This window comes from Dermochelys coriacea, chromosome 1 (genome assembly GCF_009764565.3).
Source record: "Dermochelys coriacea isolate rDerCor1 chromosome 1, rDerCor1.pri.v4, whole genome shotgun sequence".
NCBI classification, from domain to species: Eukaryota; Metazoa; Chordata; order Testudines; family Dermochelyidae; genus Dermochelys; species Dermochelys coriacea.
Genome location: NC_050068.2, coordinates 232,234,160 through 232,258,079, shown reverse-complemented (window position 1 = coordinate 232,258,079; position 23,920 = coordinate 232,234,160). Strand labels below are relative to the sequence as shown.

General features: G+C 39.7%; 1 protein-coding gene across 5 annotated transcripts in view; it reads right to left on the bottom strand.

Moving 5' to 3' along the window:
- Window positions 1-23,920, bottom strand: part of LMNTD1 (lamin tail domain containing 1) — a 297,660-nt gene that overhangs the window by 114,894 nt on the left and 158,846 nt on the right. For 4 of the 5 annotated variants that reach the window (XM_043516236.1, XM_043516238.1, XM_038374598.2 and 1 more), the window contains one exon: window positions 15,496-15,597. The exons of the other annotated variant lie outside the window; for it this stretch is intronic. In XM_043516236.1, coding sequence (XP_043372171.1) covers window positions 15,496-15,597 — 102 coding nt within the window. The remainder of the gene's footprint in view (window positions 1-15,495; window positions 15,598-23,920) is intronic. 5 annotated transcript variants of the gene reach the window in all.

Genomic DNA, 23,920 nt, shown 5'->3' with positions numbered 1-23,920 from the left:
GAGAGCTATGTTCTTGCCCATGACTATGCAGGTGCTTAAGGAGGGCCAATACACAATGTATGAGCAGAGCGATGCAGGATGTTGCAAATAAACAGTAACTAACCATAATGCATAAAAGTGCAGCAGCTTGGTATGTTATTGCCACAGTACCTACAGCATGAACACAAGGGCCAAGGCTTTAGGGAAAAGGGCTGCAGCTAGCTCAAAAAATGGCAAGCACATATTATGTTATCAGAGGCAAACACACACACATACACACACACACACACAAACCAATAGCAGAAAGCACATTACTCCTGAGAAAAGCAGCAGTCACAACACCCTGTGCAGGCATTTGGGTGTATTGCCAGAATTTGGCCCACAGAATCAATTTCAAACACTGCTGACCTGCAATTGAGCCTCAGTTGTGACTCAGGAGAGTCATTTATAAATAGAAATAGAGTTTTGTGGATAATGTAAGTCTATTGTCACCAAAGGCCAGTTTGTACTATATGTATTTATTTGCATTATTCAATACCAAAGCAGCTAATACCAGGCCAAAAATCTGAACAGATTGCTTGCCATATTCAAGACCGACAGCAGATAACTGGACTGAAGGAAATGCAATCAATCTTGATTTCAACGCTACAGTAGTGGATAAGAGCCACAGCTGTTTTGGATGTGACAGAATGTATGAGAGCGCATAATGTAACTTGCTGTAAAAAGAGGTAGGCCTAAATCAGAACCTCAAATATGACCCAATTTCTGCCCTCCTAATATCTGTGGGCAGAGTTCTGAATTTAAACTTCAGATTTGAACCTTCTGTGGTTGTGATTCCAGGTCAGACTCAAAACTAGATAGAGCCTATTTTCCAGATCCTGTTCAAAGGAAACATGAGAATGGAAATTTCACAAGCACAGTTAATCTCACAAATTTTAATGAACTATGACTTCTGCGATTTTTAGTTGAAATCTCATTAATATGTCAAATCTGAACTTGGACACAAGTTCTGGTTCAGCAATGAACCTGAATTTCAATCCTTACCCCAAATCTAATCTGAATAATACAAACATCTCCTTAACCCACTTTGGGGGGGAAGGGAAGAGAGAAAAGAAACCTGTTTGTTGCAGCTTAGAGACTTGGGCGCGTATGGCACATTGATTTTTATCTACTTTTACATCAGTGTAAACCTGAAGCAACTCCATTTACATCAATGTAATTACACCAAGATAAAAAAAAGAGACAGATTCAGGCCATCAGGACTCGCTGCCAAATTTAATGGCATCATTTAAAAGAGAGAGAGACAAAGACTTATCATTAAGGTTCTATTAATCCAGCAGTGCCCCCGGGTAGTACATACCTGTTTACAAACATTTGGATTACCTAGACAATTTTAATGGAGTTTCTCATTAGAAATGGAGAACCCATTGTCTGTTCAAAATTTCAATGAACTCTGGGTCTTCCTTTCTCCAACTCTTCAAGTATTGCTTTGGAACACACAAGAATTTATTGGTGTCATCAGCAGCAAAGTGATGAATTCCATAGCTTCAGCACAGAGTATGGGCTTACTTTAGGAGATAACACTTGCAGTATTATTATTTAGCCCATCTATGTTTGTGTTTTTTGATTCTGACAAGCAATATTGTTGCAGCGTTCTCTGCAATTAAGAGGGAATTTAATAGGTTTCCTCCCACAATGATTTTTTCTAATTCTGATATGCAAGATTAAATAAATAAGATTGTAGTTGTTGCACAGTAAATTTATTTTACTTCATTAAAAGAGAAGGCTTTCAGTTTGGGAGTTTGGACAGTGTGGCAATATTAGAACACAGATCCTGAGGTAACCATCAGCTACTTGTGGCATACGCAAATGATGAGTAAAAGGAACCATTTGTTTTCCCATTTAATGTGTAACTTTCAAAAAGGAGTATACAGCAGATGTGGCATTAGTGCAGATGTGAATGAAGTATGGTGTTTATTGTTGTGTTGTAGTGTGATGGGGGAAAAACAGACACTGGGGGACAAATTTTTTTTAAAAAAATATGGAGAATTTACAGCTTTTCCTCTGAAAAAGCCAGTGAATATTTACAAGTAAAAATAGCCAAGAAAATCCAATTCATAGAATCATAGAATCATAGAATCATAGAATATCAGGGTTGGAAGGGACCCCAGAAGGTCATCTAGTCCAACCCCCTGCTCAAAGCAGGACCAAGTCCCAGTTAAATCATCCCAGCCAGGGCTTTGTCAAGCCTGACCTTAAAAACCTCTAAGGAAGGAGATTCTACCACCTCCCTAGGTAACGCATTCCAGTGTTTCACCACCCTCTTAGTGAAAAAGTTTTTCCTAATATCCAATCTAAACCTCCCCCATTGCAACTTGAGACCATTACTCCTCGTTCTGTCATCTGCTACCATTGAGAACAGTCTAGAGCCATCCTCTTTGAAACCCCCTTTCAGGTAGTTGAAAGCAGCTATCAAATCCCCTCTCATTCTTCTCTTCTGCAGACTAAACAATCCCAGCTCCCTCAGCCTCTCCTCATAAGTCATGTGCTCTAGACCCCTAATCATTTTCGTTGCCCTTCGTTGTACTCTTTCCAATTTATCCACATCCTTCCTGTAGTGTGGGGCCCAAAACTGGACACAGTACTCCAGATGAGGCCTCACCAGTGTCGAATAGAGGGGAACGATCACGTCCCTCGATCTGCTCGCTATGCCCCTACTTATACATCCCAAAATGCCATTGGCCTTCTTGGCAACAAGGGCACACTGCTGACTCATATCCAGCTTCTCGTCCACTGTCACCCCTAGGTCCTTTTCCGCAGAATTCTTCTTCAAAGAGTTGCTGTGCTAAATATGGAGATTAAATGAAATAATTAAAGTGTGCACAGAGATATTTTAGTCATAAGAACATAAGAACAGCCGTACTGGGTTAGACCAATGGATCATCTAACACAGTATCCTGTCTTCCAACAATGGCCAGTGCCAGGTGTTTCAGAGGGAATGAACAGAACAGGGCAGTGATCCATCCTGTTGTCTACTCCCAGCTTCTGGCTATCAGAGGCTAAGGACACCTAGAGTATGGGTCGCATACCTGCATCTTAGGTAATAGCCACTGATGGACCTAACTTCCATGAATTTACCTAATTCTTTTTGAAGTTATAGTTTTGGCCTTCATAACATCCTCTGGCAACAAGTTCCACAGGTTGATTGTGCATTGTGTGGAGAAGTACTTCCTTTTCCTTGTTTTAAACCTGCTGTTTAGTAATTTCATTGTCTGAGCCCTGGTTCTTATCTTGTATGTTATTATTCACTTTCTCCAGGCCATTCACGATATTACAGACTTCAATCATATTCCCCTTAGTCATCTATTTTCCAAGCTGAAAATTCCCAGTCTTTTTAATTTTTCCTCATATGGAAGCTGTTCCATATCCCCCTAGTCATTTTTGTTGCCATTCTCTGTACCTTTTCCAATTCGAATATATCTTTTTTGAGATGATGCAACCAGAACTGCACACAGTATTCAAGGTGTGGGCATACTGTGGATTTATATAGTGACATGATGATATTTACTGTCTTCTGTTCTATCCCTTTACTATTGTTTCCTAACATTCTGTTAGCTTTCTCGACTGCCACTGCACACAGAGTGGATATTTTCAGAGAAATATCAATAATGACTCCAAGATCTCTTTCTTGAGTGGTAACAGCTAATTTACATCCCATCATTTTCTATGTACAGTTGAGATTATGTTGTCCAATGAACATTACTTTGCATTTATCAATATTGAATTTCATCTGCCATTTTGTTGCCCAGTCATCCAGTTTTGTGAGATCCCTTTGTAACTTTTCACAGTGAGCTTTGGATTTAATTATCCTGAGTAATTCTGTATCACCTGCAAACTTTGCCATCTCACTGTTTACCCCTTTTTCCAGATCATTTATGAATATGTTGAATGGTACTGGTCCAGTCCACTGGAGGATTCCACTATTTCCATCCCTCCATTCTGAAAACTGACCATTTATTCCTACCCTTTGTTTCCTGTCTTTTAAGCAGTTACTGATCCAGAAGAGGACCTTCTCTCCTATCCCGTGATTGCTTACTTTTGCTTAAGAGCCTTTGGTAAGGGACCTTGTCAAGGCTTTTTGAAAGTCCAAGTATATTCACTGGATCACCCTTGTGCATGTTTGTTGACCTGCCTCCAAGAATTTCAATAGATTGGTGAAGCATGATTTCCCTTTACAAAAGCTGTGTTGACTCTTCTCCAACAAATCATGTTCATCAATGTGTCTGATAATTCTGTTCTTTCCTGTAGTTTCAATAAATTTGCCTATTAATGAAGTTAGGCTTACTGGTCTGTGATTGCCAGGATCAACTCTGGAGCCTTTTAAAAATGGTGTCACATTAGCCATCCTCAGTCATCTGGTACAGAAGCTGTTTTAAGTGATAGTTACATACCAGAGTTAATAGTTCTGCAGTTTCATATTTGAGTTCCTTCAGAACTCTTGAATGAATATCACCTGGTCCTGGTGATTTATTACTGTTTAATTTATCATTTTATTCCAAAACCTCCTCTACTGACACCTCCATCTGGTTCCTCAGATCTGTCACCCAAAAAGACTAGCTCAGGTATGGGAATCTCCCTCACATCCTCTGCAGTGAAAACCGATGCAAAGAATTCTCTGAAATGGCCTCATCTTCTTTGAGTGCTCCTTAAGCACCGCAATTGTCCAATGGTCCCACTGATTATTTGGCAGGCTTCCTGCTTCTGATGTACTTAAAAAAATTTTGCTGTTAGTTTTTGCCTCTCTTGCTAGTTGGTCTTCAAATTCTTTTTTGGCTTCACTAATTATACTTTTTACACTTGACTTGCCAGAGTTTATGCTCTTTTCTATTTTCCTCAGTAGGATTTAACTTCCAGTTTTTAAAAGGATGCCTTTTGGCCTCTAGACCCACACATCCAGGCTGTGGCCATATCTGCCACCACTTATTACACATCTCTAAGAACCTCTGTCCACAAGGTTAGAACTTTTGCCCATGCCTTCATCTCATGTCTTGACTATAGCAACTTCCTCCTTTCTGGCCTCAGCTCCTGCACCCTTGCTCCTCTCAAGTCCATTCATAATGTTAATGATAAGACTGTCTTCTTGGTTCATCATTCTGGCAATGTCACTCCTCTCCACTGCCTACCACTTCAGCATCAAACCAAAATTTATCATCTTTACCTTTAAGGCCCTTCACAGCCTAGGTTTGCCTGTTTTCACTCCACCACTGTTTTCACCCTTTACTTCCAATTAATCATCTTCTTCCACAAACACCTCTGTTCTTTGCCCTATATTGCCCCGATAAAATCCATACAAACACTGTAATATTCTCTGTCAAGTCCTTCCTTAAGACTCACCTTTGCCATGATTGCCCTAAAAACCCTGCCTGCTTATCATGGGTAGGCAGAAGATAAGCTGCGACAGTCTCTCTTTAATCCCTTCCTACTGGTAACTCCTACATTCCTCTTGTTCCCCTCACCCACCCTCTACCTTATTAAAAGTTATAAAGAAAAAGAACAAAAAGTGGGATTAATGAATGTGCCAATTATTACCATGTCCTTTTGCTTGAATGTTTTCCCCTGCCCTCAACCATTCATCTATTTGTGTCTTTTATTTAGACTATAAACTCTCCAGGGCTGGGAATGTCTCTTTGTGGACATCTGTACAGCAAATATTTGTGCCTCAAGTTTAAACATTTTTGTGCGAGAATTTAATTACTTTTTTTAAAAAAAATACTCTTAACATGGAACTGAAGAGCAAAATAGGATTGAGGAGACAATCTTCCCCTTTCTCCTGACTTCCTGAGATCTAAAAGTGTATCTCACCAATATACATTTCCTAAGATCCTTTGGAGTGAAGCTTGTCTTCTGTGCACCAAAGAACAGCGCTACCTGGGTAAGTTCACCCACTCTCGGAAAGGTTAGAGGCTTATCTGAGACAACCATCATCTCTACAATGTCTGTGAGCTTTAGAAGAGGTGCCAATAAGAAGCAGAGGGGTCCAGGTAGAGACAGCAGGGCTCAAGAGAAGCTTAGGAGTGTCAGAAAAGAAGGAAATGGGGAAACACTATTGCTCCCTTGCTTTCTCCACCTGACAAGCTACCTGTAGTTCTCACATCAAATGAGCATCCATCTGCTGCAAACCACAGAGCAGCAATAGAAGACCTGGAGGTCTGCAGGTAGAAAGAAAGCATTTTCCCTGAGGTTTGCCAAAGGGGAAAATACCATCATGCTGGTCTCCTCACAAGACATTTGAAGGACAAATCACATTTTTTCCATTGATTAAAAAAAAGTTAGCCTGAGGTCTCCAGCAACAGAACTGAGTGATTCTCCCCCCCCCACCCCCACCCCGAGAATACTACTTTTGAGGCACTGGAACTGCTCAGGAATTTGAGATTAATTCAGTGAATAGTTTTTGACAAAAAAAGGGGGGGGCTTAAAGTCAAAACAGTCCATTTCAATCATTTTGAAAAATTTTGTTTGAACCATTTAGAAAAGTTTAGCTTCAATTTTTCATTACAAAATGGTGTTTTGTTTGGATATTTAACTATTTTTTCAAAAAGGAGGAAAGCCCTCCCAAAAAAACTTTCAGGTCAAACAAAATATTGTGTTCAACCAAAATGGTTTTTTTCCATTAAAAAAAAAAGAAAATCAGTTTTGGTTCGAATTAAACCATTCTCCTCCTCCCCCATTTTGGCCTCCAAACCAAAAAATCAACTATTTGATCAGCTCTATCCCACAATGATTTGGTACTTGTCTGTGGGACCCAGGTCGGAGTATAAGGAAACCAAAAATAAGGGAGAGAACCCTGTATCAAAGAAAGAGAACCTTTTCAAAGTTCACTTCAACTGTGACAGGTTTCAGAGTAGTAGCCGTGTTAGTCCGTATTCGCAAAAAGAAAAGGAGTACTTGTGGCACTTTAGAGACTAACAAATTTATTTGAGCATAAGCTTTCGTGAGCTACAGCTCACTTCATCGGATGCATTTGGTGGAAAAAACAGAGCATAAGCTTTCGTGAGCTACAGCTCACTTCATCAAATAAAGGGAAAATTAAATACACTTAGCTAAGAGCCTCTGATAAGCACTAAAGACTTCAGTCTTGGGTAAAGTAGTCTTAGTCTCAGAAGAAAGTCTCTGATGCACCAATCTGCTCTCGTAACACAAAAAAATCTGCAATCGACCTTGGCCCAAGCCTAGTCTACTAATTTGAACCTAATAAGACTTTTTTGGTGGTTTTTAGAGTTTGGGTGCCAATGTTGGATTTTTATAGAAATACAGTTGCAATCTTAACTATGGGGTGGTGACTAATGAACAAAAATAATGCACTTCACACCTAAAGTTTGAGAAAAAGTTGCCAGTTAATGTTTTTTTATATGATTTCTACAATCCAGTTAGTGATCTGAGCTATTGAGCAGCTCACTTGTTAGTCAAATTTTTAGGAGGACCAAAACATAATTAGGCAAAATTTTGAAGATCATGGAAGTGACTTAGGAGCACAAGTCTCATTTTCAAATGTGACAGACAATTAAAAGTCTACGTCTCTCTCACCAACAGAAATTGGTCCAATAAAAGATATCACCACACCCACCTTTTCTCTTTAAGGCTAGGCAGGACTTAGTGACTTTTTAAAATGTTACCTGGCACCAACGTTCATGAATTTGTCTTGGGAAAGCAGACATAACAGAGCTTGCAAAAAAAAAAACCCAAGTTTATTTCTGTGAATAAAAAATTGAATGCAACTATTTCACTAGCAGTTTTGCATAGAAATTTCAATTTTTCAAAGAAATAAATTTACATTTAAATTTCATTTTGAATTATTCTCATGGAATAAATCTGAAAGGTTGCAGAAATCTAATTGTTTTTGCAAAACATTTTGATTTCAGAAAAACAGCATTTTCTTACAAGAGGCTTAAATTGCTATAATGAATAACAACCTCTGGAGTGATATTGTAATGATTAGAGTAGCAAATGCTATAGTTGAGATTGAAAAGTAACTTTCATTATTAATGAGTTTTAATTACAGATCATTGATGCTTACAGACTGTCCAATTCATGCTTAAAGTTAAGCACATGCTTCAATGCTTTGCTGAAATGAAACCATAGTGTTGGAGAAGTAAAATAAATAATGACCTAACATAATAATCTTAATTAAATGCAGCCACATTGGTATTATTTAGCATCTTGATCAACATGATCTAAAAGCCTGTTTCAGTTTCAGTCAGTGTCCTGTACTGCATATTGTCTCAAACTTTTCATTCCATCTCTGGATGCCAAAGAATCCAGAAGTAGGTAAATAAACCAAGCATAACAGCGTACCTAAAAAGACTCTAGCTGAGATCTTTATTCAGCTTCCAGTGCTCACAGCTCTACAGCAGTTAGCTGAGAGATGACCTAAAGCCTGGCAAAGTCTAAGCTTTGTTAATTTTCAAATGCTCTGGATGTTTAGAGATCTTTAGTAGTCCCTGCTGACCAAAGCTAGCTCCTACAGACCTTCTGGGTCTTTCCCATTCATTGCATAATTGCAACAATCCACCTGCTCCAAAGTCATTTCATCAACTGTGGTGCAGTACAAGCACAAATAAGTTTCTAATATAAATTTGTTTTATGATGTTTAGATAGAGGCCAACACACTAACCTGTAGTTATTCTGCCTACACAGTTCTGCAGACAATATTATGTACTGGAAAATTCCAGCAATTCCTTCCCTCAAGTTACAATAATCTTGCCACCAATTTATCCTCTATCCATCACTAATCTCATTGTCATTTTACAGATGGCAATAGCATACATGTTGGTCAAACCACCTTTCCAAACCCTTTGGTGTCTGATGAATATATAATATGCATAATTAAAAATCATTTTGTTTTGGCATGCATATTCATTACTTTTCTTACATACAAATGCACAATGGCACAAATGTTTCATGACAACTAAAATAACTGTTCATTGTTTAAAACTCGGAACATGCTCAATTATACATTTCTCTGTTTTATTTTTTAATAGTCAGCACCTAAACATCTCTAGGCTATATTAATATGCAGTATTTGGGAATTTAGAAAATGAGAGTTTACAGTTTTTGACAGATTTCACCCAGATCCCATAATGTTTGCCAACATTACATCCCCTAAATTAATTCTGTTATAGATATGCAAAAGCAACTGACATGATTTTCTTCTATTAACATAGCAAACTAAAGCTGCTGCTTTGGTTTGGATGCCTACTCAAACAACTTAGTTCAGGGTGTGTCATCTTTTATTTTTAAGGCATAACTCAAATGCAGAAATATCTTGCCACATTAGGGTTTCTTTCTCCAAGTACATGAAATCAGATCCTCATTTGAGCTGTTCAAATGGGAGGGAAATCGGAGAGGTGAGAAGATCTTTGGAAAGTTGTTAGATAAAGTGGATTTTTTTAATCTTCTACGGTCAATTATGAAGATTATATATTAAAACTTAGCAGTTATGGATAGTTCCCCTGTGATTCCATCAACTGACAAAAGAAAACACACTGCACACTTATCAAGAAAAACTATCCAGAAATGTACTATAATAGCTTCATTAGATGAATAAATACTGACTAAATAAGACTAAAGTGGAGGGAGGTTGGGAACAGTAAATCACCCATGCTCTTCAATATAAATCAGGGGCAAAATTTCAACCCATGGAGTCAATAGTACTACTCATATTCTTAAATTTAAGCACCTGAAGAAGTATTTGTAGTACTGGGACGTTAGTGATTAGTTTATGTTTTCAAGGACATCTTTCTTCTTGCAAAAGCAGCATTAGAGCTTACTTTTGAAAACATGCACATTGAAATCAATCCTGGAATACGTTGGGTACACATTGGGATTTAGATTCGAGTAACTTTAGTTTGTCAAATATTTAACAAAGTTAGCTAGAAGCTAGGAGATGTCCAAAGCAACGTGCTGGCTTGCAGCCAAAAGGGTATTTGCATAAGGTCACTAAATTCTGCCCCCACCTCTTAGGGTTACTTTCCCAGTGTCCCAATTAACTCGCTGTCATGAGGATGTGTATTAAACAATTAAGACATTTATATCTTCAGCCTATACAGAAGTTTGCCTACCAGTTCCTCATCACATGGCACTTTCTTACATCATGTTTTTGAGAGATATCTCCTTGTGGTTATCAACAAATGGGTACAAGACATGTACACACTAAACAAGACCCCAAGATCAAGGTGCCAACTGTAGCTAATATGATGGAACTCCTAATTGGAGAAGTGTGTCCCCTGGGATGGAGTAGGGGAGTCACTGATCCCTACAAAAGATGCTAATCATCCAGAAGGAATTGGTGGGGGGGGGCTCTTGCATCATTAGAACACCTGGAGTTGCATCCTGCTCTCTTCCCTGGACTGGCCATCCAAAGAAGGAGAGGTGAAAGACTCCGACCACTAGCTAAGCCAAGCCTGAAGTCTACAGCACAGAGAGAACAGACCAATAGTCTCTCCCCCAACACACACACACACACGTGAAAGAGTTTCAAGTTACATCTTATCAATACAGAAATCACTTCTGTAAAGCAATTTCAGAATGCTTAAATCACTCCATCACCCATTAGTGTGTATGTACACTTTGTGTGTCACTAACTATTCCCCAAAGTAGACACAACACCTAAGTCTGCTACCTATACCATAAGAGATATCTGCCTTAAACCAGCGTCATTCTAAAGTTGCTAAAAATGTAGGATTTCAGAAACCATTCTGGATCTGTGTAGGAAGACAACCAGAAAGATGCAGGTATTGTGTTAAAGTGGGAGGAGAAATAGACTAAATAAATTAAAGCTTGATATGATTTCTGTGAACAGTGAAGCATAACAGGAGAGAGCAGCCAGAGGAGGAAGTTCCCCGGAAATCAATTTAAGAACTGTACTTCCTTAAAACGAAGGCAAGTAACAGCCTCTGCCTTTAAAAGTCTTTTAGCTAAATGGCTCAAATCAATGGGAAGGGTTTCTCCCCTCAACCTTCCTTTAAAATCCCGAGAGAATTGTTTTCTTTAACTTGTTCATGATAATTAGATGTAATTACTAATTGTAGTAGCTGACAATCCAGACAGACTGAACCATTGGTTTACTGATTATATTTCAATTATAATCTTAATTTGACTATTGCATTGTACCATTGTAAATTAGGTTAGGTAAAATATAAATTAAATTAGTTAGTGACATATTTCGCTTAACTCATATTTGTTCTTATAACTGCTTGCTTCATCTTTTCATGCATTTATAAAAAGATATATTGAACTGGTTCATCTCTCAAAAGTTCAATGCAGATAAAGTAGCCTACATAGTGGAAAAAGGTGAAACCATTAAAAATCATTCCTGAGCCCAATCTACATTTTAATTACTTAAAATAACACCCTATTATTCCTACACATTTCTAGGTCCCCAAATTCTGCAAGGGACCACGGCCAAGGTTTCTGTGCATCCCAACAGCCAGCTCTGACTGTCTCTCTCATTGGGGATTGCTATTTTAGTTATTTTTCTCAGCAGTGATTCTTCTTCTAATGATGCAAAGTGGGACTGAAAGTTATCAGCTTCCCAGTAGGAATGCTTGAAATCAAAAAGATGCAAGCTGTTGGAAGCTACAATCTATCATTTAAATTATAGTTGAAGTTTCCTGACACTTTACATTGGTTAAATTGGTTATTTTTGGTTGCTTATAACTTGGCCAAACATTAGCCATTCAGGGTGAAATTTTCCATGCTGGGCATCTGCCTCAGGCTATTTTTGGAAAGTTTCAGCAAAAATGGTTCAGCAATTTCCACGAACAAGATTATGGGGAAAAAATCAGTATTTTGGCCATCTGAAAAAATGTTACCACTATTTCTTTGAAAAGCTTTAGCACCCCCATGCTTTGGAGGAAGGACTTGAATTTTAGCTGGGGTTGGGAAAACTCTGTAATATCAGGATCTACCTTTTGTTTGTATCAGTTAACATCTTGTATCCAGAAAGGAGCAAATGAGGATCTGAATAAAGTGTCATCACAGTGGATCACTTCACTAGGTTTGTCCAAGCCTACCCCTACCACTGAAAAAATCAGGCAAGACTATGAAAAGGTCTTCAATTACTTTGTTTTAAAAGTTGGTTTCACCAAAAGGATTCATCATGATAGGGTTTGAAAATAACTTATCTACAAGGCACAGAAATAGGTACTTGGCATAGCATGGGACAACTGTGAAGTCAACCCCGCATGCCAAGTACCCATTTCTGTACCTTATCCAAGACTGATATTATATTGGTAAATGAAGTTCTATTGACTTATGGCATGGATATAATTCTAGACTGAATGTTTTATAGTTCTGGATAATTTATGTTGTTTATTTAGCAGATATGTTTTCTAAATGGCTTGTCATACGCCTAGTGATTTTGAGTTGTACGAATATACCACTGATCTACAGAAACTGTTATTTTCATAAGATATCAATATGGGGGAATTTCAAAGCTGTGCAGAATTGGCCATTCTATTGGACATTGGGCCTAGAACTGCCACAGTAACTGCCACAGTAACTTCCTGCTTGATTGGCACGATACACCGAAGAGAGATCCAGAAGTTTCCATCGTTGGTACCAGAACTTGTGAAAGAAAATCAAGACAAAGATGCACTCAAGAAATGCTGGGGCTTGTACACTACTGCTAATGTGTCAGATGGATGGATGAATGTATTTTGAGTTAACAGAAATGTCAGGACAACATTACATTGACAAGGGGGGAATGTAGCACTCCTAAGGGAATGCCAGGGTTATATTTACCTGCACCCTGTCCCTTTAAGGATTGGTGCTCTGCTGGAGCGATCAAAAGAGACAGAGCTCTGGGGAGCAGAGGGTGGTTGCAGCAGCAGTGTGGTGTGCTCCAGAGAGAGAGACTGTAGCAATTGTCCTTATGCATGCTATGAGTGCATTTGGGGAGGGTGGGGGTTGGATTCTAAGTTTATTAAAATGCTCTTGTTTTGAACTCTCTCTGGTCTGGGAGTGTAACACACACGTTCAAAAGTTGGGAAAGGCCAGACTTTAGATTGCCCATGTAACCTTAATTCTACCCTCTTGTGCATATGCATTTTAATACAGTCTTTTTACATGATCACATATAATTTTTTTCACAGAACCCTTTCCTCATTTAGTGCACAGGATAGTCCTGCTCTGGGACTTAATCAGGGTTGTGTAGTCAGGCCCGCCGACAGAGGGGGCAAAGGGGGCAATTGCCCAGGGGTCCAGGTGATTTAAAAGGGCCCAGGGGCCTCTGGCTGCTGCTGCAGTAGCGACAGCGGCAGCCGGGAGCCCCGGGCCATTTTAAATTGCTTGGGCGGGCCACAGGGCTCCTAGGCGCACACGGGGTGATACTGGCAGCAGCTAAGGCAGCCGGGCAGGCATGTGGAAGCCCTGGCCATGCCCATTTATTGTTCTGCCCTGGAGCCCAGAACTGCTGTCGGCGGGCCTGTGTGTAGTAAATGAGGGTGTTGTCTGTAGGACTCCTGCCTTATTTGAGCGCAAGGTGGAAGGTGTGAGTAAGTGAGGCAGAGTTTGCAGGAAGATAAATGATAGTTAAGGCAGTTTATGGCTGCCCGGGAGAACGACTTATACCCCTACCTATACCACAGAGTTCCTGTGTGATGCTGGGCAAGTCACTTAAACCTTTCACAGATAGCTACTAATTGTGTGTTCTTCACTTTGTGGGTGCCCAACTTGAAACCATTGTGCTGAGCACTCACAGCTGCAACTGAAATCAATAGAAGCTGTGCTTTGAATATACAAAGTGCTGTATAATGCTAAGTACCCAAGAAATCAGGCCGTTGGGGTCTCAGATTGGGCATCCAAAATTAGTGGATACTTTTGACCTCAATGTTAGTACCTCAATTGCCCATTTGTAAAAAGGGGATAATACCAACCCCTCAACTCAAAAATGTATTAAAATAAATTAATTACTATTTGTGAGGCACTCAGATACTATAGTGATTAGTACCCTAGAAAAGAGTATGAGGAAATTAATTCTGTCTTCAGAGCAGGGTTTTAATAGTACACAGTAATTAAGGCCTGGGGCCACACACTGAACAATAAAAAAAAAAGGAGTACTTGTGGCACCTTAGAGACTAACAAATTTATTTGAGCATCTTGCTTGGATTTTTATTCAACTTTCCATATCTTTGATACTAACTGTTACAGAGCATGCATGTGTGGAATTTAACGTAGAGTTGTTTTAAACTACATAATTCACAATTTTCACAAAGTTCCCTGTATTTAGTAGGTCAAATTTGGCCTTCGGTTACACCACTGATGGTGGGGTTTTGTTCTGTTTCAAACTTGATGGCATGTCTACTTTGTAAAAACAGCTGTCTGGGGAATCAGTTACAACATGATTATCCCCAATGTATTTTAAGCATGATTTAGTTTTGCTGTGTAAATTAGACTTAACTATGCCTCTGAAAAGTACTACAGCCAAGAGAATGGTTCAAGGTCTGTCATTTTGGCCATAGGCTGCAGCATGATTCACAGGCTGGGTTAGAACATAGTTAGGTCTCTTCTACACTGCGATAAGAAATTGTGCTTTTATTGCAGGGTTTCTCAAACTGGGGGTCGTGACCCCTCAAGAGGTCATGAGGTATTACACGGGGGGGACATGAGCTGTCAGCCTCCACCCCCAAACTCCACTTCACCTCCAGCATTTATAATAGTGTTAAATATAAATAGAAATGTTTTCATTTATAAAGGGGCTCACACTGAGAGGCTTGCTGTGTGAAAGGGGTCACCAATATAAAACTTAGAGAACCACTATTTTATTGTGACTGGGCACAACAAGCTGTAAGCAATCCCCATGACACCCTTTGTTTTTACAGGGACAGGTTCTGTACCATAAGTAGATTCTGCTCTTCACAGCAGGGTGTGGGGGACTTTCAAGAAGCCAGTTGTTTCTCTCCTCCAGCCCTCACCCTGGCCCAAGTTTGAGCCGCACAAACTGGGGGCTACTGCAAATTGGGAACATAAACCAGTTGGGGATTGTTAAAAGGTCACTCCTCTGCTAACCCCCATAAAGTTCCCCACAAGGAGAGAAGAGTAGGAGTTGGCTCTGCCTATTCTGTGCCTCCCGCTGATTTCTCCATGCTGAGGGCATTCTCAGCAGGTGAGTTAGGGGAGGGTTCTGCTCCAGAAGCTGATTAGGGCAGAGAATCTGCCCCATAGTGTGGATCACAGTCAAGATACCTGATGGTCTTTTAATCAAGGTCATGTTTATTCTCTACAATGCACTATGAAAATAACAGCCAAAGAATATGCCTCCAAAAATCGGTGAGAAATGGAGAATTTATCCAAAGCCCTAATTATTAACTGAAAACATAACTGTCTTTATAGGGGAGACCATTGCACATTTAAAAAAAAATATACAGGGAAACTAAATGGAAAATCTCCATCTGCCTCTAAAAGTTCCTTTTATAGCGGCACGGGAGTGCAATTACCAGCAAAATGACAGACACTGACCTCTAGCCTGGCCTCCAGGGCCCCAATGTGCTGTTGTCTCCCCCTGTGTTCCAACTGCAGCTTTTCAATGAATGCACTGTTGTTGGCCTCTTCAGAGAGGAGCTGTTTGAGGATAAGAAAGATTCTCTGTGAGTGCAGGGGGGAAAACAGTCCAACAAAGAGACTGTAAAGGGATAATTAGCTTCTTTATGTACCATCTCCAGCGTGCTGCCAAATCTTCTTGCTGTCGCACTACAGCAAAACAATAATCTTTTTTCAGTTCACCCTGCACCATTGCCCAGTCCCCTACCTGCAGCTATTGCTTACTTGCTGTACTCTGAAGACCACCTTCGTATTATTATGAAGGGGAAAATACCACCACCCTACACTTATTATCATATATGGACATGCAAAAATATGTTTCAGTATTGCAAAAACTCAGGACATAATCAGTATGTATTTCTATTACATCTGAAGTCCCCAGTCAGGATCAGGGCTTCATTGTGCTGAATGCTGCAGATATAAAAAATCAGGGACAGTCTATGCCCTAAAAAGTTTCATTCAATGTTGAGGCTGAAATTTTGCCTTTATCCCTCTCTGGTATTCCTAGATAGGAGTAAGGGAGATTAAAAAAGGGGACTTTATAACCCACAAGTGTTCCTTTTTGTAGGAATGAGAGGATGAGAGCTACTCGGGCAACACTAAAATTCCAGCCATGCTGCAGTACTTGTCTTTTTAAAAAAATATTATTATTAAATAGGAGTTCAATGGCATTCACCCAGCAGGGCAAGATATTCTCTGCAGGCCAGGTGGAATTTTTGAGTCTCATACTGTACATTTTGCCAGTTGTGACAGACAGTCATGAGGGTTTTGCTTTTCACATGCACTTGATCACCAAGTAAAAGCTGGCACCATCTGCACATGCACAGATCTTGATGTTAACCCAAAAGATGACTCCAACAGTCTGTGGGGATAGTACCAACCCAACACCTAGTTTTCTAAACCCAAGTGGCCCCCTAGTTAATGTCCTAGTCTGTATAACCACAAGAGTTTGAAAAGTAAATGTTATATTGTCTGAGTGTGAGAAGGAGGGCTGTAGTTAGAGCAGAGGGCTGGGCATTAGGATTCTTGGCTCAGACGCTGGGTCATTTATGTCTGCTCTATCCCCTAAGCTCTTGATCTCATCTGGAGGAAGGGTGAGCTAGCAGTAGATAATCATTAAGACATCAGTCCATGCAGATGCTGCAGACTACTAGAGAACGGCCAGTATCATACAACCATGCTGTACAACACAGTTTTGAGGCTTCCCACCTTGGAGTATCCACTACAACAAATTTGTTCTTTGGGCTCTGGCCCCTGGGCCAATGGGATGCTACAGCAGCTCCCTCTTCAGCTATATGTAAATATTGTTTAATAATTAATGTAGACACTGACTGAAGTAACATTTTTCCAGAACATCTAGCCAAATCCTAAACACATTGCCTAATTTCTTCCTGCAATTTTAATTGGTTAAGATGTTATTCTTCACTTCCTGTTCTGAATTATTCGGAAGACTGACTGCGCCATGTTACTGAGTGACTATACTACTGCATTACACTCATGAAGTGTTAAGTGTTCCCTGCATATACAACATGTAAAGTTCTTTGAGACACTGCAGGATGAAAAGCATTGTATAAATACAGGCTATTAACAACAACAATATAAAATTCAGCGATTCATTTACAACATGTGCCTCATATTCAGTATAAATGAGGTTATAATATATAAAAGAAATCACATGCTAGCTGAATATTTGTTTTATTTTACAATAGACAGCATATTAAACTTTCCCTCTTACATTTGCATAATCAATCTGAATAGAGCCTTCTATTCCATTCACACTTGGATGACTATGTTTTGCTAGCTTACAGCATGTGTTTAGCATAGGGGTGGGGGAGAAGTAAAATTAAGATTTGATACAAAACTGCAGAAGAAAATTATAAGGTGAATGTTTCCTGATCTGTAGGAGGATAATCAACAGATCTCACTTAACTCACAGATTTATTCAGTGATTATACCTTTCAGTATTGACACGTTTCTGCTGAATTTTTAATTTTTGGGTGTTTTTTTTATATTATATGAAATCTGGGTGCACACAGTTTCCCCATATAACATCTCACAGCATAGACATCTTATAATGTTTCATCCTACCATAGATATCACCGCTGTTTCATCAGGGACAAGTTATCCCTATTATATAGTCACAAGAACTCCTGCTCTTTTTTTGGTTAAGGTGAAAATTCTCCCATGTGCAGAAGGTCAACAAAAGACCTAGGCAGCGCCTACATACTCGAAGAGTGGGAAATAAGTGGTGACTAGACACTCTGGATGGGGTGAATATAGGGTTGCCAATTTTGGTTGGCTGTGTTCCTGGAGGTTTCATCACATGACACAATCTTTCATTAAAGATTAATCTTTAATCCCTGGAGATTCCAGAACAATCCTGGAGAGTTGGCAACCCTAGGTAAATTTCATCTTTTGGTGTCATCTCCAAATTTCACATGCATTGAGATATAATTCAGAATGCAACCAAACTTTGCTGTCATAGTGTCACAAACAGTGGGGGATGAGGCAAAAAATGTCTTATTCTCATAAAGTCTCATATACTTATGACTTGATACATTACTTTACACACACACACACACACACACACACACACACACACACACACACTACTTTACTATATATAAAGTAACAGAACAAAATATTTGTAGTAAATCACTTTGTAAAGCACTTTGGGTCCTTTTGCATGAAAGACACTTGGTAAATGGAAGATAATCATCCATAGTATTCAGAAAGTATCCTTTATGGGTGTGGTTATTGTATTATCTGATGACACTCATTCATTGTTTCTCATTTAATTATGACTCATGTGAGCCCAACAACTACATTTCATTGTTTCCAAAACAGCTCTAATCTCCATACATAGGACGGGGTTTAATACCAGCCCTAATCATTGCTACCACAGGGCAAATCTTCACAATGAGGTGAAATGCAAATGATTTGGCTGTTGTAAACAAAACACACTGCAAGGTTTTCCAGAACTTCGGTTGCATAATACAGTGCTCACGATCTTAATTTAAAAAATAATCCCTTGAAAATTAATTGCCACTAGACATTAATTGTCACTATGTTAATTAAGCATTTAAACCAATTAAGCCCAAGGTGAAGTTGAGGGCAATAAACTCCATAAATGTTTAGTATAAAGTCTTAGTAGTGCAATATTTTTTTTTTAAAAAAAGCTTTCTTTTGGGAGACTAGATGGCTCAAGGGATTGCTAATTACAGAACTAACCCACTGTTCAAATCCAGCCCAGGTCAGCAATAATCACATGACTTTTGTGTGTCCTCTGAGTTGTTGATCTAGACCTTGCTAGAGACATCAAAAATTACCATTCAATGTCTAACCTCTCTTTTCTAAGCAAGCTATTTGGGAAACAAGCATAACAAAAATCTCCAGCATTGCTTGTCTGTCACCATCAACACAGATGCCTCAGGGCATGGTACAGAGACAGTACTTTTTGCTCTGGTGGCTGACTTCCACCTCTCTACAAACAAACCCAGTGTAGAAGGGCTCACCCTGTTTGTGCTCTGCAGCATTTGATCACTAGATACTCCTGTCCCACCTCCAAATGCTTGCTGGGGTGTACACAAATGGCTGAGGTCCTTCCTTTCTGACAAAGCCCAGAGAGTCATTATGGGTTACTGTTTCCACACCTCCAAAGTCCTTACTTGCAAAGTCATGTGAGGCTCAGTCCTCTCCTCCATATTATTCAAGGTCTACAGTGGTCCCAATGGCTCATAGTGAGAATGCACAACAAGCTGATGTTCCAGCAGCCCTCAGACAACAGCAAGCTCTTCATCTCCTTTATATCAAACCAACAGCACCATCTCCCAGCTTTCTCAAAGCCTAACCAAAATAAGCAACTGGGTGAAGAGCACCCAGCTAAACCTGTACCCTGGCAGGCAAGACAGAAGTGAGGCTGGAAGGATTACAGAAGTGCCCACACCATCTGAGCTTCAGGATCATACAAGTCCCAAAACTTGAAGAAAAACTCGGCCCAAAGTGTCAAGTTTTCCTTTGTTTTGAGTTGAAACCAAAGTTTTGATCTGAACCATTTACTTGGCTCAGGCATGCTGAAAACTATCCAACTTATCTAATGTGTTATATCTGTAGAGGATCCACCATTGATATCTAACTAAAGTTTGCCAGCACACTGGTAAATCTAACATAAGTTTAGGGTTTACAACATCTTGTACTTCGGAAGCCTCCAATTTTACCACCATCTAACCTTTCCTATCCCAAACATTGTTATTTCAAAGCGTCTGTGCTTCTTAAAAAGAAAAGGAGTACTTGTGGCACTTTAGAGACTAACAAATTTATTAGAGCATAAGCTTTCGTGAGCTACAGCTGTTTTTTCCACCAAATGCATCCGATGAAGTGAGCTGTAGCTCACGAAAGCTTATGCTCTAATAAATTTGTTAGTCTCTAAGGTGCCACAAGTAATCCTTTTCTTTTTGCGAATACAGACTAACATGGCTGCTACTATGAAACCTGTGCTTCTTAAGTTATTGCAATATCACTGTTCATAATGGAACAGGCCAGGGGTGCTGGTAAAGTCCCATTTCCCTTTTAAATCAAAATTAAAGGATTGGGAACTACAGTTATAAGCAGAAAATTTGGATCTGAACATTCCCATTCAAGTCCAGAAATTGGGTGTAGAACAATGAACCAACCAAGTGCTTTATACTATATTAGAGGAAGAGCTTTATGAGTCATGCTTTATTGGGTACCATCATTGCTTTGTATTTCTTAATTCTTGCCATCAGAAGCACTGATTGCAAGGCAAGCTATATGGGGCAGGTGGGTGGAGGGGGGGGAGTACGTAGTTAAAAAGACCTTGGAACTCACAGGATGTTAATGAGTGGCCAATTATTCTGTGACTAATGGATAGCTGCTAGTTGGAACACATTTAGGTATGAACATAAGTCTCTGTAATAATTTTAATTAATTTTTAAGAATGCAGGATTGTCTTGTCTAAAGCCAAAAACATAAATACTTTAATTAGTGTTTATAATGCAATATATCTCTGAGTTCTACTGCAGTAATTGGAATCTTCCTACAAGACGTCCTTGTAAACAGCAATATTATTTCAATGTAAGATTTCTGGTTTACTTTTTGACCTGGTAAAGAATGTTTTTTCTAGACTGGCTGGCTGTTCTTTCACTTAAGTATAAAATAAGAATAATGATGTAGGCTTGACTACGCATTTAAATTGAATAATTTGGAATAATGCTCCAAAATGCCACTGGGATAGAAGTCAAAGGACTGTTTACAAAAACAGTTGCTTCTTTTTTTAAAATTAATTTCTGAAAAATAAAAGCAGCAAGTTGCTAGATTGCTCAAGGGATTGATAAGGGGATAGAGAGCCTTCATCTCTAAGTCAGCATTTCAAATGTAGCCTGCATTGGTAGTGACTGAAAGTTCTTACTATGGCAGGGTTGATCTGTGGCCTTTGTAAAATGTAAACATGATAATCCTCATCTAATGGGAGAAGTCTTCTTTTTCTACAAAATGTGATTTTTAAAAAGCTAATTCCATTGCTGAGAAAAAAAATATTGTACATATCCAGTCTTTTGTTCAGGGACACTGCAAACAAAAACAGCCTCCTCAGTTTTAGTCATAACTGGAAACAGCAGCTGTTTCTCAGTGTACATTTCTGCTGTGGTCATCTGCTGCAGATGTACATACATGAAAGGAAATAGATGGGCTGATCATACTGGCTTCCGCTAGATCAGAAACAAGACAAGATATTTTACCCAATATGAATGGAACCAGAGAAGAAGAGAAATATTTTTAATAAGGATGAATCTCCTGGTTCAGCAAACATTAAGAACTGCTTGGGGTTTAAGATAAAATCAGAATTTCTCTTAGCTCTCTGCTGTCACATATTTATAAAAATGGATTAACAAGCTCTCTGTTTTAAGTTTTGAAATATTTGAATGCATTTTTCTCTCTGAGGGCTTGTCTAGACGAACAGTTAGTGTGTGGCAAACGAGAGCGTGAATCTACCCTGCACTAGCCTGCTGTGCCCTAACTGGCCACGTGGACCCTGCTACTATGTGCTACAAGTGCCCACGTGCACACTGATAGACTCCCCCTTTAAAGCAGGCTAGATCAAAATATAGTAAACAATTTTTAGTGCATGGTAGTGGGGTCAGCACGGACAGCAGGCTACTGAGAAGGCTAACGAGCAGCAGGCTAGTGCACTGTAGATTTACATCACAGCTTGCTGCACTAACTGTTTGTGTAGACAAGTCCTGAGGCCAGGACCAGATGCTTCAGAGGAAGGTGAAAGGAGGAAGAGGTGTTGGGTCCTTGATGAATGAGAAAATTTCCAGCACACACTTACACGCAAGAGCTTTGGATAATCATCCGAACTCAGATGCGCTAAGAGATTTCCAGACAGAAAAGAAGGCATGGTCTCTGTCCTGAGGAGGTCATAGTCTAAAGGCAGCTAAGGAGATAAACAGAGAACAGGACTAAGGGATACAACATATAAGTAGACCACTCAAGGAGGTGATTGGCTACATCTTAGTTATATGAAGATACTGATTGGACACATCTATGTTGACTCAATGAGTAGTTTTATGGTTTGTTTTTAAATTAGGATATATAAACAATTCCCAGTTATTCCCCAAGCTTGTCAGAATCTGTCATCTAGTTCTCCCAGAGGTAACACAGCAGGACTTGAATGAGAAGAGAGTAGTGGCCTCATATGTGAGGCAGGGCATGCCATGTGTAGGGGTGGCACGGAAAATGGCATAGAGATGGTTGTGTGAAAAGAGGACAGATGAAGCTAGCCTCACTGGAAGAGTGGAGGGGACTGGGGCAACACCAAATGAGACCAGGGCCGGGGCTGAGACACACTAGCAGTGTGACATGGGTAGAGCTTGTATTGCCACTGCTTGCGCTCTCCTGCATCTGTCCTGTGGAGAGAAGATCTCAGACTGCGGGGCCTTCAATTTGGTATTTTTCACAAGCACTAAATTGTTTTGAAATTTAAGAGGAAAAACTGGCAGTGATGTCTCTTTAAAAAGGGTATACAAGGCTCTGTCACTTGTGAAAAGGTGTCGATCTGTTTTGTGGGCACCTGGAATGTTAGTTGCAGAACAAAAGCTCTCCTACCTATTGGAGTACCCCAGTCTTTGGCAGTAAATGGAATTCTTCCTGAGCTCTCTGCTGGGACACAGAGAAAAAACTCAGCATATCTTCATAGGCATCATTAACCTCTCATTTTAAACAGGAAAGAGAGCCTCCGTTTCACACGTGATGGAATAAACATGGAGGACAAACAGAAGAGCTCAGGCAAGACAATTAGAATATTATAACTCGTATAACCTTTCTAAATGTCCTTGAAGATCAAGCAGCAAAACACTGTTTAAAATCACAGTGAAGGGTAATAGAGATCAGAGAGAGAGAGAGAGAGGGAAGGAGCTCAGCTAATTCCAGGCATGTTCTGTTAAATGCTCTATGGTAGTCTCTAAGGTGCCACAAGTACTCCTTTTCTTTATGGGATAAAAATGGCTTATAGTCCATGCAGTATACTTTCCTTGGATAAGGACCATCACACATGGAAATTAAAAGCAATTAGAGTCCCTTAAGGGTCTGAATATATTTTATAAAACATTTCCTTTATTCTCTACCACATGCTTAAAAAAAATCAGGCAAAGCATTTTTATGCAGAGTGGCATTTATTTACATTTAGCACCTTAAGAGATTAGATATAGCTTTAATGGCAGTTATTACAGCTCCATAAACAGCCATTAAAAGCATATTTAAAGCGACACTCTCAAGACTGACTGACAGGTCCAGAATTTCCATGTGCAATATACACTGCCCTCTCCCGGTGACAGGAGAGCTAATGGCCTCTCACAATGGAGGCTGTGACTTACACTGGGGATCCCAGCCATCAGTGGGCAGCTACTAGTGCAAACCCCTAGTATAGTCAGGCCAAATCAACAATACCCATAAATTGCACTCTGGCAGCTCACCCCTGCTTGATACTGGGTAAAGTGCATTGGTGCCAGTCAAGGCTTATAGCAGCTTTGCCTGTCTAGGCTAGGGTTTTACACTGATGCATCTACACTGGTCACTGAAATACCCAGTGCAGACAAGGCCTCTTGGTACAAATTTTCATTATTCTTCCCCATGACCCTATGATAAACAGAGAGTGCTAGTGGCAATAGGGCATGTGCATTGCACACTGTAGTCTACCCTGTCTCTATGTTTCCTGTTAGACACAGTCGTAATGGCACAGGGTGAAGGATTATGTCCCCTTGAATTTGGGGAAAAGACAAGGGACGTACAAGATGTTTCTAAACCAATGAAAGAATAATTAATTCTG